The sequence below is a fragment of the Corvus brachyrhynchos genome, unplaced genomic scaffold, assembly GCF_000691975.1.
Source record: "Corvus brachyrhynchos isolate BGI_N302 unplaced genomic scaffold, ASM69197v1 scaffold34, whole genome shotgun sequence".
Classification (NCBI taxonomy): Eukaryota; Metazoa; Chordata; class Aves; order Passeriformes; family Corvidae; genus Corvus; species Corvus brachyrhynchos.
The window spans coordinates 8,389,960-8,404,649 of NW_008238126.1; the positions used below are offsets into that span (position 1 = coordinate 8,389,960).

Sequence of the window (14,690 nt, forward strand, 5' to 3'; positions counted from 1 at the left end):
TCCCAGCCCCAATGTCCAGCCTGGCCTTGGGCACTGCCAGGGATCCAGGGGCAGCCCCAGCTGCTCTGGGCATCCTGTGCCAGGGCCTCCCCAGCCTCACTGCCAGGAATTCCTTCCCAATATCCCATCCATCCCTGCCCTCTGGCACTGGGAAGCCATTCCCTGTGTCCTGTCCCTCCAAAATATCACTGTATTTCCCTAGAACCATCTTCCTGAGTTTTGCAAGATATTTTATTGAAGCTAATGAGACATTTTCAATACATCTCACTTTCTTTTTTGACTTTGTAGGATGTGAAATGTAAAGCTGACACACCAGTGGTGGCAGATCAGCAGGAGACAGAGGAGCAGCTCCCAGAAAATGTATGTGTGTTTAGGGAAATGTTTGTGTGTTTATGTTAACCAGTAAGGGAGGGGCCTGAGGGCTTGATTTGGTTGAAGATTGAGTGATTTATGGGGGAAGGGATTAACTGGGGAGACATTAAACTAATTTTATTGATGGAAACATAAAAAATTACTGGCTCCTCTTTAAATGTGTGGAAATTGCTTGTTTTCCTTCTATTGACTTTGAGGATTTAGCGAGGCACGATAATCAACAGCTGATGCTAATGACCTCATCATATCCCCCTTCCTGTGACTCATCACTGATCTCTCTTGCTTCTGCTTTGCTTTTAGGTCCTCAACCAGATCAGACAGTCCAGATCTTCCACGAAAGCCCCCGTGAGCTCACAGGAGATTCCCCTGGAGCCAGCACCCACTTACCTTTCTCCCGAGGCAGAAGTCCCCAGCCGTAGTAGGAACCAGTGATTTTTCCACAATTCAGTGTATTTCTAGTACCCTAACCCAAGATGGATGTTTTCATTTTGTTTTCCAGATAACTTTTGCTGAAGTTTTGTTTCTTTGAACATCTAATGACTTATTCAAAGTTATTTTATAAAGTGTCTGTATTTTTCTCTCCTTTCACAATTTTTGAGAGCTTGAAGCTGTCTTCACTTGTTTCTCTTGACTTTTATGTAGAAAGATGATCTTGTTTTTGATTGAAATAGAAGGAAAGACAATTTGGGATATGCTGTCCATTCCATGGTGCTGGAATATGGCCTTATCTGTCCTGTATGGAGTATCCCTTGCCATCATGATATGAATTGTATAGGTTAAAACCAAATTAGATGTCCTCACAGGCGTTTACTGGGAGCATTTACTCCTAGAACTCAAGTCACTCTGGTTTAGAGACTTCAGAAGTGACTCAGAGTGGTTCTCTAGTTCAATTTTGTTACGCTGAAGAGCCAACAAAAGCTTAATTAGTTGTTGTCACACAATTCCTTTGGTGGTTCTCATTTTCTTGTTGTGTTGTGTGACTTACTATGTTCTTTTTATGTTCTCAGGTGTCTTCCCATCTCCACTGCCTGTGGATCCAGCAACATGTCCCATAGTTCCAGGGCAGGAGATGACCATAGAGATCTCCAAGGGTCGCTCAGGCCTCGGGCTCAGCATCGTCGGGGGCAAGGACACTCCACTGGTGAGTTTCTGTTAAACTCATACTTGCTGCAGACAAAGACAAAGGAAACATGGAAAATAACAATGCCCTTAATGTGTAATTGCTTTAATAAATTGCTCAGAACAGGGAGGACAAGCCAACTATAACCTCCATTAAAAAACTGGCAATTTTGCCTTGTGTCAGATCAGATGATGTTCCTGTCTGAATTGTGTTTCAGTAGTTTTTCTGCTGTGGCCAGAGGTTGCAAATGTGTTTTCTTTTATTTAAGCATTGTGAATTAGGAGTTGCAAGCAGGTAAGTTACCAGAAGTTAATGTTGCAGAGGTAGAGCTGTCTCAGCAAGGATAACGCCTCTGTCTTGAGAGCAGAAATGCTCAGTAGCTGTTTAAACAAACTGTGATTTATCTGCCTGCCAGCAAAAGCCCTTGCAGAACAGAAGTAAACCAAAGGTAATCTTTTATTGTTTTCTGTGTCTTTTGGCTTAATCTGCCTCTTGGATATGATGGTTTTTAAAAAAACTGTCGTCAGATGAATTAAAATGTATCAGTTCAAGCGTGAGCTCAGCAAATTAGTGATGCTAAACCACCCTCTGCCTCTGCTCTTGCTGTCTGCTCTCCACTTTTCCATTTGAGAGATGCTTTGCTACAGTGTAAAAGAAGCCAGATTGGGTTTTTTAAATGTCAAATTCCGTTCTTTCAGTAAACAAGTCTGTTGCAGAGGTGTCTTTGCTGGGTTCTCCTGAATTCCCTGACACAGAGACTCTTCAGGCAGTGGAGCTGCTCTGGTACATGCAGTTACTCCCCAAAGTATCATAGAGGTGCATCATGAAGCATCAAAGTGCAGTGAGTGTCAGCATGTACAGACAGTCGCAATGTAGTAATCTTCTTCCAGACAAAAAAAACCCAAATAAAATAAAATAAAGAAGGAAAAAAATTGAAAGGGAAGAAGAAAGGAATTCAGAAGGAAAAGGAAAGTTTTGTTTTGCGGAGTGTGGGCTGGATCTTTTACAGCATTAAAGCTGAAATAGGAAAAAATTTAGGTTTTTCTCCCATTTATCCCAGTCTCCAGTTATGTAGAGCTGGAATTAATTGCTCTGTGTCCCATGGAGATGGAGCCGAGTTAGTTTTCACTCTCTCCAGCCATGCACAGTTTTGTCCACAGTCCCTTTTTTTGTCAAGCTCCTCAGTGTTGAGTAAATTCAAATAAGTTGCTCAATGTTAGTCATCTCCCTGCTTTTTCATTTAACTGGAATTTGGAAATAGTACATGGCAGTCTGTCAGATGCAATATGGTGTGTGTCTTTCATGAGATTTTAATATAAATAAATGAAAATTGTAAATAACTGCTTTACAGAGCAGATGAGAAAAATGCAAAGGGTTTTATTCTTTAAATTTGAGTAAATGCTTTTGGTTAAGTATTACGCTTTCATTAGTTTATTCATTAAAGTGTCCTCCTAGGAGTTGATTTTAAAAGTCTTTGCACTGGAGTGCAGTAACTGAAACCATGAAGGGAGGGAGGTCCAACTTCCCACTTTTCAGATCCTCAGCTTACAGGACTTACCAAAATGAGTCCCTGTTTCTTTTCATTAACTCTGAATCTGCTCATTGAAAGGCAAGAAATGGTGTTTCATAGAAACAAGGTGCTTTTGGGAAACCACAGTCTAACCCGATCATTTGCCATGTGCAGAGAGCCTCTCTGGGATTCTCCATAACTTCCTTCTCCAAAACAGTCCCTGCAAGCCCTTCTCTTCAAGGCAGGAACTCAGGGTTGTGGCCACAGCTGGTGGGATCACAGAATCCTGGAATAGTTTGGGTTGGAAGGGACCTTAAAGATCCTCCAGTTGCAACCCCCTGCCACGGGCAGGGAACCTCCCATTTTTCTGTCTACTTTGTGCTTCTGATCTTCTCCAAATTATTTGGATGCCTTCCTTTTTTTTTTTTTTTTCTTTTTTGGGTCCTGGAGTCAGAAAACCTTTTGAAAAGAATCGAAATGAAGTTCACATGACCTACGAGGAGTCAAAGCAAATACTGCTCAGGGCTGGAGGAAAGTTTCTGTGTTTCTGAGTTTCATAGCTTAGAGAGAAAACGTAACAAAACAGGTCCATGGAGCTGAGTGATGTATCTGTCTGTCTATCTGTCATTTGGTTTTAACTCAGTTACACAGATGGGCATCTTTTGTATTTTAAAAAAGGCAAAATCGAAGGAGTTCATCAGGTCTCAAGGTTTTGTTGTGTGGCAGGAATTTTGTGTCCAAGATCCACTGTTTGCTGCAGTGCAGAGAAATTGGAATGAACTGTAATTGGCTTCAGCAGAAGTGTCTGCAAACCCCTGAAGGACACGAACCCCAGCTCCTAGGATCTCAGAAGTAATTTATCAGCATGGGGGAAGCCAGGAATGCTGCTCAGAACGTGTCAAGTCTAAAATGGACATGGCAAGACTATAAGGGCCTCACCCATGTTGTACTAAAATGCTCTTGATCTGAAAATGCTGAGCTGAGGGTACTCAACAGCAGCGCACGTGGGATGGGAAAGCTCTCTCAGAATATTTTATATCATCCTTGAGCACAAGATGTACAGGCCCAGCTTTTGGAATAATAAATCTGGCAGCCAGGGACAGGCTGCTTCAAAATGAAATACAGAGTGTAACTTTTAAGTCATAACCTCGGGAATCTCATCAGGAATCACCAAGTAGAGACTTGAAAAATACAGTCTGTGAGCAGGGAGGTTAACTCATTCAGGAGGTTGGAAAGTGATGTCTTAACCCCTGTGCAATGTTTTTTGGTGAGGAGATGTCCATCCCATTAAACTCCAAACCCTTTCCAGTGATGTATTACAAGCCAGGATTGGGGCTCTGTGCTCGAGGAGCAGGGGAGCAACAGCTGGAAAGATGTGCTTTCAGGAAAGGCATGGGGAAGGAAGGATTGTCCTTGGGAGTTGTCTTCATGTTGTTGATCTTCAGGCTGCTCTAGCCCTGGAGCAGTTCTGTTTCATTTCCCTCTAAGCGTTGATTTTTTGTAAGTATTTTTTTTCTTTCATTCACTTTCATTTCACCTTCCCATGTACCCCTGAGAGAACACAACACATGGCCTCTGCTTTAAAGCAATTAAAGTGCAGAGTGGAGCTGGCTGAAGCACAGGGCTTTCAGTTTGTGATTTTTATTTTATTTTTGGTTGTAGTCCAATCAAACTTGTAAAAGTAACCTCAGAGTGGGAATTTAGAACAGGGGGAAAAAAGAGAAGTGTTTTCAGAAGCATCCCCAAAATGAGGCTGTAACGCTGCTCCCCAGGACACCCATGAGATTTTCATCTTAAATCCTTAGAGGACTGGGCATCAAGGAATTGTTTTAAATTGTACTTATCAGGTGGCATGTGGGGTTTGTCCAGAGAGGTTGTGGGTGTTGAACAGGACTTAGATCAACCTGGCCTAGTGGAAGGTGTCCCATGGCAGGAGATGGAATGAGATGGGCTTTGAGGTCCCTCCTAACCCAAACCATTCCATGATTCTCTGATATCCCAACCCCATAATCCCCCCCAGAGTGGTTGAATGCTGCCATGTCTTGTCCAGTTAACAACTTGCAATGATTTTCTGTGATCCAGGATAGTCAATTTTGAAGGATTTGATTTCTGGCAATACATGGAAAAAGCACTGCTCTAAGGTACAAACATTTTCTTTGCAGGGTGGGGGCACTGCTTTGCTGCCAGCTGAATAATTTAGTGATGGTCGAGTTGATTACTGGTGGTTATTGACTCTGTCTTTGCTGCCTGAGTGATTAAGACACTCAGACATGCCCGAGGGTGTTCAGCAGTTTCAAGGCTGGTTTGGGGATGTTCCTCCAGGCAGGGTTAGAGAACCTGGGAGGGAGGAGGGCTCCGAGGCTCAGCTGGGGCTTGAAATCACAGCTAATTGCTGAAGAGGCACCTCTGATGTAAAAGAAGATTGCAGGAGCTGTAACTTAGGGCTCTCTGGAGGTGGAGTAGGCAGGGAGTGGTCATTATCTCAACCTTACACAGAAAGGAAGAAAAACAGTGTTTGTCCTGTGTGGTTTTTGTTGTAAACAACATTAAACTTCTTATGCAGGATTTTTTATACTGGGTTGTCTACTTCAAATGTGGTAAATTTTCTTTTTGTACTTTTGCTTTCAGCTGACTTTAATAAAAAGCATTTTTAAGGCAATTAACAAACTTTAAGGTACTCCATCTGTAAAATGAAGCGATCCACAAAGCCAGGGAACTGGAACACAAAATGTAACAGAATATGCTTGTGCTCAGCTAACATGAGTTGGTGGGAGAGCTGCTAACACTGGAGTTGGGGAGGAAAGAACTTCCCTGATCACCTGGCTTTGCCCAGAAGGTTTTCTGGGGAGCTTCCTGAGGGTGAGATGCAGGTTGACAGAAGAATATTTAGATTCATTCTGTCAGTCCAGGTGAGTCATCCCTTGAATAAACCCCATCTGTTAAGGCAGGGCAAGGGAATAATCAGGAAAACTGTGACTTGTAACTGCAGCTGTTCAAGCCCCGGTGTTTGCCCCTGGAGCTGCGAGGGATAATTACCCTGTGAGGGCTCCATGCTGCCAAAATCAGGCTGTTCTTGCTCTAAAGCCAAGCCTGAGAGCTCTGCTTTGTGCCCTGCTGCAGTCTGTCAGCAGTGGGGACCTTCCTAAGCGTGAGGGCTCTGTGACTGCTGTGGCACTGAGCGGGTTCTCCCTTGGCTGGGCTTTCATCCCACACTCCCCACTTCAGTTATATTGAAATCCAGGCAAAAAATACCTTTATCAGGTATAGACAGACAACATCTGAGTGACTCCATAGACAGACATCCTGTGCAGCTAAGACTGAGAGAGTTCTAGTGAAATATGCTCTCCTTATAACCACAAATGAAAAGGGGGATACTGGCCTCAGGGGGGTTCCAGCAATATCTGGGCTGTAGATGCTGCTGCTTTTAAATCTGCCACACAGTGAATGGAACAATGGAATGAAAAACGGGAATAGGAGCCCTGAGTTTTTAATCGTGGCTCGGGTATCGTGGAGGGAGGGTCTGCGGTTGGGAGAGGGAAAAACTACAATCCCTCCTAAACCCTCTCCCACATTTATAAACCAGAAGGCAATTTAATGACAGGGTGCTAAATGCAGTTAGCTCGAAATTGTGAGGAATGGCCTTGACTTCTGCTTGGATAATGCTGAGATAGAGTTGCTGGATTCATCATCGTTCCAGGAGGACGTTGGCTTGCAGGAGCATGACAAACCCAAGCTGCTTTGTACATGAGTTGTCACAAAACGGAATTAGGGCAGTAAGTTTTGGAAATCATGTCTTTGATGGGTCTTTGGCAAGGGTCTGGCTGATGGTAGGGCGTGCTTGCGTAGCAGGGCCTTGCTTGGAGGAGCTGGTGTCTTCCAGGAATGTAAATCAACCGTAAAATTTAAGTTAACAATATACAAAAGCAGCAGGACCTGTCAGGATGGACTTCAGGAGGATCCTGGCTGCTGCTGGTTGAAACCCCTGGCTTCCTGTGTCACACACATTCAGCACCTCATGCATTCTTTATAACCTGTGCTATGCTCTGTACACTGCAAACTTTCTTTTTTTTTTTACTTAATAAAATAATGAGAGTGAGAGAGTTAAGGTTTTAATATGTCATTCTGTGTTTTATTATTCCCTCTAAAATGAGCATGTATACTTTTTCAAAAACTTTGGTTTGCTTTGGCATGTGATTCACAGGAACATAGCTCTTTCTATCATTCTGACTTAAGTCATATATTTTTACACTAAACATCTTATTACCTTAGTTTTATTATTTCAGAATCAAAGGAGAGCTTGCAAATGTCTATGACTGCAGAGCGAAGGAATGTTAATGAATAGTGCCATTGAATTTTCAGGTTTTAGCTTTTCTGATCTTAGAGAATATAACTGTAAGCAAAAATATTATGCAAGCTGAATAAAATTTAAATAAATAAGGACCAGATGTAACTATAGGGGCCTATAAAATGTAATACAAATACTATCCACTTCCTTAAAATAAATCTGTATTTTAGTATGAAAAATTATATTCATATTGATATTGTGGATTAATCTTTTTTACGAAAGTTGGCAAGTGAACACCATCTCTTGCAAGGGCTTGTTCTTAAATGGGAAACAGACCTTTTGTTTTGACCTTGAGCGGGGCAGTTTCTGGGTCTCGTGCAATGTGAAGCATTTCTGCATTAACACGGTACTGCATTTTTACATTCTGCAGCCTCTGTTACTGCAGTAGTGTTTGGCTTAGGATTTGGGGTGCCTGCTAATGGTTTGTGAACGCCAGCAGTGGCAAAATCCTGCAGTGCCAGAAGGAGGCATTTGCAGCACGATGCATCAGATAAAACAACCCCCTTAAGAAGTCGAGTGATTTGCTTGGGCTTGACCTTCACCCTCCCTTGCTGAAAAGTTATCTTAGAGATACCATTTGGGTCTGCAAATGGAAGATCAGAGATCATAGCAGTTGTCATTTCCTCTGCCTACAAGTAACCAGCAGCTGGGTTTATTTTAACTACTGAGGGATTCCTGCGTGGGGCTAATTCTCCAGTGAAACTCACTGTGCAACCAGTTGTTTTCTGCTTTTATCTCTGAACCAGCCTGTAAAAATGAAATTTTTACGATTTTACTACTCTGGACAAAGTATTATAGAAGTTGAAAAGGAAATAACAAACGGTGTTGTGCTTGCCCTGGGAAAGAGATAAATCGCTGATCCTGCAGTCAGCAAAACCCCTTGCAGTGTTATTATCCTTAATAGTGCTAATTCAGGGTAACATTTGTAGCTATGTAGGAAATTAGTTGGAAATGTGTAATGTTAGCTTAGGAAAACACAATGTGTCAACTAAATCAGAACCCGTATTTTCCAGAGCGTGGTTTTTATATGTAGTTTACTTTTTGTCTTCCTCGGGAAAAGTGCTCGAATCCATGCAGAAAGCTTCATTCCCTGCACCAAGTATGTGATTATGGTTGGTGGCAGGATTCATTCTCAGTCACTCTGTGCTGATTATTGCAGTCCTCAGTGGGGAGTGGTTCACCTTCCTTCTGTGAGGTGCCTTTGATCCTGTCCAATGATGGCTGGAGCTCATGGACTGAAACAGCTCAACAAAGACAAACTCAAAGCAAAGTTCAGCTCAGTTAAAGCAGTAGGACTTGCAGTAGTGCAGGACTGGTCAGTACTGTGCAGGAAGCCTCTTTACCACAATCTGGACCTTTTTTCCTTGTCAAACCCAGCCAACACCAGGAATATGGAAATTTCTCTGTTCCACATCCTTTGAACTCACCCCTTTTTGCATACTGACCCGCCTTTATCACAGGATACAACTTCATCAAAATACTCTTGGTACTTAATATTTGTGCCTCCTTCATATCTTGTGTCCTTTTCCTCCCTCACCCTCTATTCCCAGCATTCCCAATAACAGCCTGGGGGCTGCTTTGCAGTGGCTTTTCAGTGGAAAGCTGCTGCTTGTCCTGCTGAAGAACAGCTGCATGGTAGAAAAGAAACACTGAAGAGACTGGTTCAGGAGCTGTAAACTTGCAGGGAACACGTGAACAGTCCAAGCCTAAAGCCAGCAGCTTGTGAGACTTTCTCACCATGGTTTTTGCTCCTGCAGGCTTTTAAGGATCACTTGGTCAGTGATTTTCCTGAGTAGGATGCTGACTTGACCACCTTTCTCCCAAAGGTTCAATCAGGGCAGTGCTCTGTGGTCCTCGCCTGAGGTCTCTGCCATACTGGTTCTTGACATTTAAGATACAAAGATTAAGCTGTCCATCTGCCGGAATTTGATTTCAGAGTTAACATGTCTGTTTGTGCCCTTTGCTGAGGGGTGAGCATGATACTCTTCCCCTCACAGGTCTCTGAATTGTTATAAATCAAGCAGAAAAATATCCACAGCCTGGGGGGAGGAGTTGAGATCCATCTCCCTGGGAGTTCAGGGTTCTTCCCTCCTCAGATGAAGGGCAATGCAGTGCAGATCATGCTGTGCACATGGTACCAGCTCTGTTTTCCATAGGTGGGTGCTAATTTCTGTCAGGCTCCTTGCCCTCACTGTTCAGTCGTTGTTCACTCTGCACCAGCTTTGATCTTTGAGGTGTTGACCAAGAGGCTCCATGAGCTCTCCTGCTTCTCTGCCTTTATTTCCACAGCCAGACCCTCATTTTCTCACTCCTGGGCCTTCCCTTTGCTCGACAGCTGTGCAGTCACAGTGGTATTCTCAGGCAGAGCAATACTCTGCTGGTGAGGGGTCACAGCTCAAGTCTGAACCCTACAAAATACCTTCTCTTTGTGGCAGGTTTGGTGACCATTTCTGCTTCTAACAGGTTTGGGGCACGTCATATCCCAACCAGGTGTACTTCTGCCACGTTTGGGAACCATTCTTGCAGGTGATTTTTGTGGCAGTGCTGTGTCAGTGCCTTCAGCTTCCTTTGCTTGGACTGCAGGCCCTTCAATACAAACGTTTTTGAGCCTAGGATGGCAATCTCAGCAGTAGCAGAGAAATTCCCTTCAAGTCTGTCTTTCTTTCAGTGTTTTCATGGCTGGACAGCCTCAGTTTACACCTGCCAGCGTGGACTTTGTTTAGCATGGAGAAACGCTGTTTATATGGCCCAGCTCGTACTCCGCATCCTTCCGTCCCGGGCAAGAGCTGCTCAGCTCTGCATTGATTGCCCGTTTGTGTAATGGTCCCAGACTGTTCTTTGTCAAAATATACAAAGATTAAAGCCCCAGTTTGTTGAATGGATTTGTAAACTTTATGAAGTATGTGCTTTCAGCAGCTGGGTATCTTTTTTTAAACAAGTGTGTTCTTGATACGGGAGTGTTTTTATTTCCCCTTCTGCACGAACAGTTTTTGTGACTCTGCCAAGCTCGACCACGGAGAGCCATAATCTGTATGAAACTGGTGGTGAAAGGAGGTGGGGAGGGATGGGAAAATCTGTCCAGAGCCACCATGAATTCACAACCTTTAGTTGAACATTGACACCACTTTCTCTTCATCCCTCTTGATTGATTGATTTGGAACTATGTAGGTTTTGCTATCAAGCACACATTTAATTTAAACAGGAGCTGCAGATGTCCAGAAAATAAAACCTATCCTTTAAATAAATGTATTGTTTTAGTCATAATGGATCCTACTTTTTTCCTGAGGCACTGAGAGGGGTGTTCCAGCTTCAATCCATGCCTGTTGATAGAGTCATTACAGCTTGGGGCTTGGTTAGGTGGTTGGAGTATGACATCTCAGCACTGCATACAGTTCTTTCAAATATTGATATGATTAAAAATGTTCACTAGCATCAGCAGTTTGGTTTTAGTGATTTGTCATGGATGATCAAAACTAACAGAGTCTTATCCAGGTCCCACTAGATCCAGTGGAAAAAAATTACTTCTGGTTTAAGTACTTCGAGCTGATCCCAGGAGTATCAGAGGAAAGAGATGTTTGCCATGGTTCATAAGCTAAGGAAAATTAAGCTGGTATTTATGCTTATGGACTATTTAGAAATCTTTACAGTGCATCATGGACACGTTGCTCTGTTCTGTTTTTAATGGATTTGATAAGCCTGGTTCAGCTACACTACTTTAAAAAAAACCTGCTTAAGAAAAACAGTGTTTTGGCAGGTCAGCGAGATGTTTCCTTCTGCAGGGTAGGCACAGAGCGAGCAGGCATGTACCTTTTCATGCCATGTGTATTTTTAGTCCTAGGTCTGGCTTCTCACACATGCAGGAACCACAGTGTAACGCTGAAGTGTTGCCTTTTCAAATAGATGATGCAGATTATCCAAACTGATAACATTTGGTGGTTCCTGGGTCTGAGCCTTCGGTATGTGCAGTTTTACATTTAATAAAGCAGTGCTGGGAAAAGCTGGTAACTCCAGGTTGGTGGGTGTTTTAAAAGCAACCACAGATGAAAAACAAACTTAAAGAGATGTGATTGAAAGGTCCTTGCTCTGAGGTTAGGAAATATGAGATTAAATCCAGTCTGAAAAGGTTTAATTTGACCATGCTGTGTGCGTGCCCAGTGTACTGTTCCATGGTCACACTGCCAGTTTTCTACCAAGCCTCATGGTCACCCCCTGCCCTGCTGTGTCCCAGGTGAATGATGCTGCCTTAACAAGCTGGTCAATATTTTGTGTTCTCTCATTGGTAAAAGTCTCTTGTGTTGATTTGGAGTAACACCAGCATTTGTAAAACAAAGGTAAAAACTTACCCCAAACCAACCAACCAAAACCCCACAACAACCCAAACCCCACAACAGGGAGAGTATCTAAGACACAGAGGCTGCTGAGATGGACGTGCCCATGTTATTCTATTCTGTTAGTATTTGTTGCTCCAGTTATTGCAAATAAACCCTCTAGTTGCCAGTGGTGTATCTATATCTAGATTTTATTTTATTTTTTAATCAAACCACTCTTTTGATTTTCTTAATTACTTGGTACACAGCTCACAGTGTTTCCCCTTCATTTATGCAGATTGAAATCTCTTTTCCCCCATCTGGGACTCTTGTATCAGCTGTAATCCATTTGTGATTACAGTCCTCCAGGCTTTTTTCTGGGACTGGTGTCCATGTATCAGAGGGGACCTGTGGCAGTGGTGCCGTGCTCCAGCAAGTCCACATCCTTAAATAAGTTGTAGAGGGAATGAAAGGGAATCGTGCTCTCGGTGGTGTCAGGATCTGAGCGTTATCCGAAGGGCATTTGAGTTTTCTTTCTGTTCAGCATGTGCTGGGAAAGGATCGTGAGGCAGCACGGGCAGGGGGTGAATTGGTGATGAAAGATGTGGTAACCAACAGTGTTTTCCAAGCATGGAGGGACCTTTTCCCACCCCAGCAGCAATTCCCTGCCCCTGCTTCGAGAAGCCGTTGCACAGCAGGGTTCGCACGCTCCAACCTCACCACCTTTTCTTGGGAGCACTGTGGGAAAGCTCCTCTTTGGCTTGTACATCCAGCTGGTGGGGGACTTCACAACAGCACTTCTGGAGGGTGTATTTGAGAATGGGTTATCCAAAACCTATGTGTGCAATTAAAAATCACGTGTTTACCCAGAGCCAGCACTGGTGGCTCAGCTCTGAGGCCGAGGGTTTGCTGGTGTCGCTGGGGAGAGGAGCAGGTTTTGCACACTGGAGCATCCCATCCTGCAAGCTGAAGCACTGCAGCAGGATGTTCACCTATATATTTTTTTAAGGAAAAAGAACAAAAGAAAAAAAAGAAACAAACCAGAACAATGCAAAGGGAAAGCACCAGCAAGAGAACAGTATGTTCTTTGTAATGCTTTTTCTTCGGGGACATCTATTGCTGGCAATAAGATTAAATCACTGAAACCTTCCCTGAAGCTACATCTGCCACTGCCTACATTTTCCAACCTCAGTAATAAACTAACATTTGCCATTGTTCCTTTCTTCTGGATTTCATTTCTTACAGATTTAACCAGCACTATTTACCACAAGGCATTCAGCTCTTGCTTAAAGCCGAGGTCTATGCCAAGTCCCTAAAAATATTCATAGCTCCAAAGAATCTGGTTTTAAATAATACCATTAAAAGTAGACGATATTAATACAACAGTTCACACTGAGTTCATGTGCTGCTGATGCCAATGTATAAAAATGATGGAAGAAGCTCTAGACAAGACTACCCTGAAGTGGGAAACAAAATCCTTTGTACCTTTTTACTGGCTCTTGATTACAGGAGTCATTTTCTTATCCCAAAATACTGGAAATTTTGAAAATCTGTGTTACAGTCTTGCTTCTCCTGACTTGGAGTGCTGTATTTTTTAACTGTGGAGCTGGTGGGGAGTGTGGGGTGGGTCATGGTGGCCAGTTTGGGGGTGTTCGGGAGCAGGATTCATGCCACTGCCTTCTTCCCACAGGATGCCATAGTGATCCATGAAGTTTATGAGGAGGGGGCCGCAGCCCGAGATGGCAGACTTTGGGCTGGCGATCAGATTCTGGAGGTAAAATCTCTTTCTCTCTGTCTGTGCCTGGTTGTGGAGACTTGTTTTCAGTTCAACAGAGGTCCCTTGTAGGTTGAATAGGATCCATTCTCAAGGCTTCCCTTCTGTCACTAAGAACGTCCTGAAAAATTCATATTTCCTTATATATTCATATAAACTGAAGGTACAAATTGAGAATACATTAAATTTAATTGAGCAAGGCAGTTCTTGAATTACATAGTTCAGCTGTCATGTCCAATAGCTTAGTATTATTCATCTCTTTAATCTTTCATTCGGAAGCATGCGCTCCTAACGCCGCTCCAGTATCTCTGCTCTGCCTGAAATCCAAACATTGAGCTGGGATAACGTGGGGTGAGGAGGAGAGGGTGGCTGTAGCATCCCTGCCAGCATCCCTGTCAGCATCCCTGCCAGCATGTCTCCCAGTATCCCTGTCAGCATCCCTGCCAGCTTCTCTCCCAGTATGCCTCCCAGCATCCCTGTGAGCATCCCTCCCAGCATCCCTGCAGAAGCTACCAGCTCCCCCAGGCCATGCTTCATCCAGCTGGGGAATGGTTGCTGTGAATAAATCTGGTGTTTTTCCTCCAGACAAGCACAGAAAAGGTGGAGGGAAAGGGTTAAGGGAGAAGTGTTGGTCTGCAAATGAAACTTTCGTCAGGCAGGGGTTCAGCGCAGCTGCTTTGCAGCTCTGCTGTCAGCTCAGGACAAATTCCCAGCATGGCCATTAAGGCCTCGGTGTGTAGGGTTAAGAAAATAGCAAGGGGTACTTGGGGAGTTGTCTTTACAGCTCTTGCACTGCAAATATTTTTGTTAGTGTTGAGGCCGAATGTTGTTTTGGTTTTATAAATAACGGTTTATTAACAGAGCATGATAATTAGGGGGGTAAGAGTGGGGCGGGTTAATTAGTTCTTCTCTGGCCAAACAGGAAAGTGCTGATGTTTGTGGGCCATAATACTGTTATTATTTCAGCTTTTAAAAGCTGTATTCATCAAAAAGATGACTGAATTGGTTTCAGATTAGTGTGATAAAGCACACATAGATGCCTGTGTCGAGGAAAGAGTATCAATGCATTTATAAATAAATGTGTGCAGGATTGGTACTAAAGAATGTAATTTCTGTAGATTAGTCTTAATTACCTGAGTGTAAAATTAAGTATGATTGTAACTTTGCATATATCTTAATGAAAAATTACGGATGATTAGAATTTTGTTTCTCTAGAAATTCTGAGAAATATTTTCACTGCCTTAAAACTTCTGGAAGTGGAT

At 43.3% G+C, this 14,690-nt stretch overlaps 1 protein-coding gene across 4 annotated transcripts in view; it reads left to right on the forward strand.

Annotated features, from left to right (window-relative positions):
* The window catches only part of PATJ (PATJ, crumbs cell polarity complex component), a 144,884-nt gene that overhangs the window by 112,879 nt on the left and 17,315 nt on the right, over nt 1-14,690 (forward strand). For all 4 annotated transcript variants that reach the window (XM_017733523.1, XM_017733522.1, XM_017733525.1 and 1 more), the window contains 4 exons: nt 289-360; nt 673-790; nt 1,380-1,513; nt 13,345-13,428. In XM_017733523.1, coding sequence (XP_017589012.1) covers nt 289-360; nt 673-790; nt 1,380-1,513; nt 13,345-13,428 — 408 coding nt within the window. The remainder of the gene's footprint in view (nt 1-288; nt 361-672; nt 791-1,379; nt 1,514-13,344; nt 13,429-14,690) is intronic.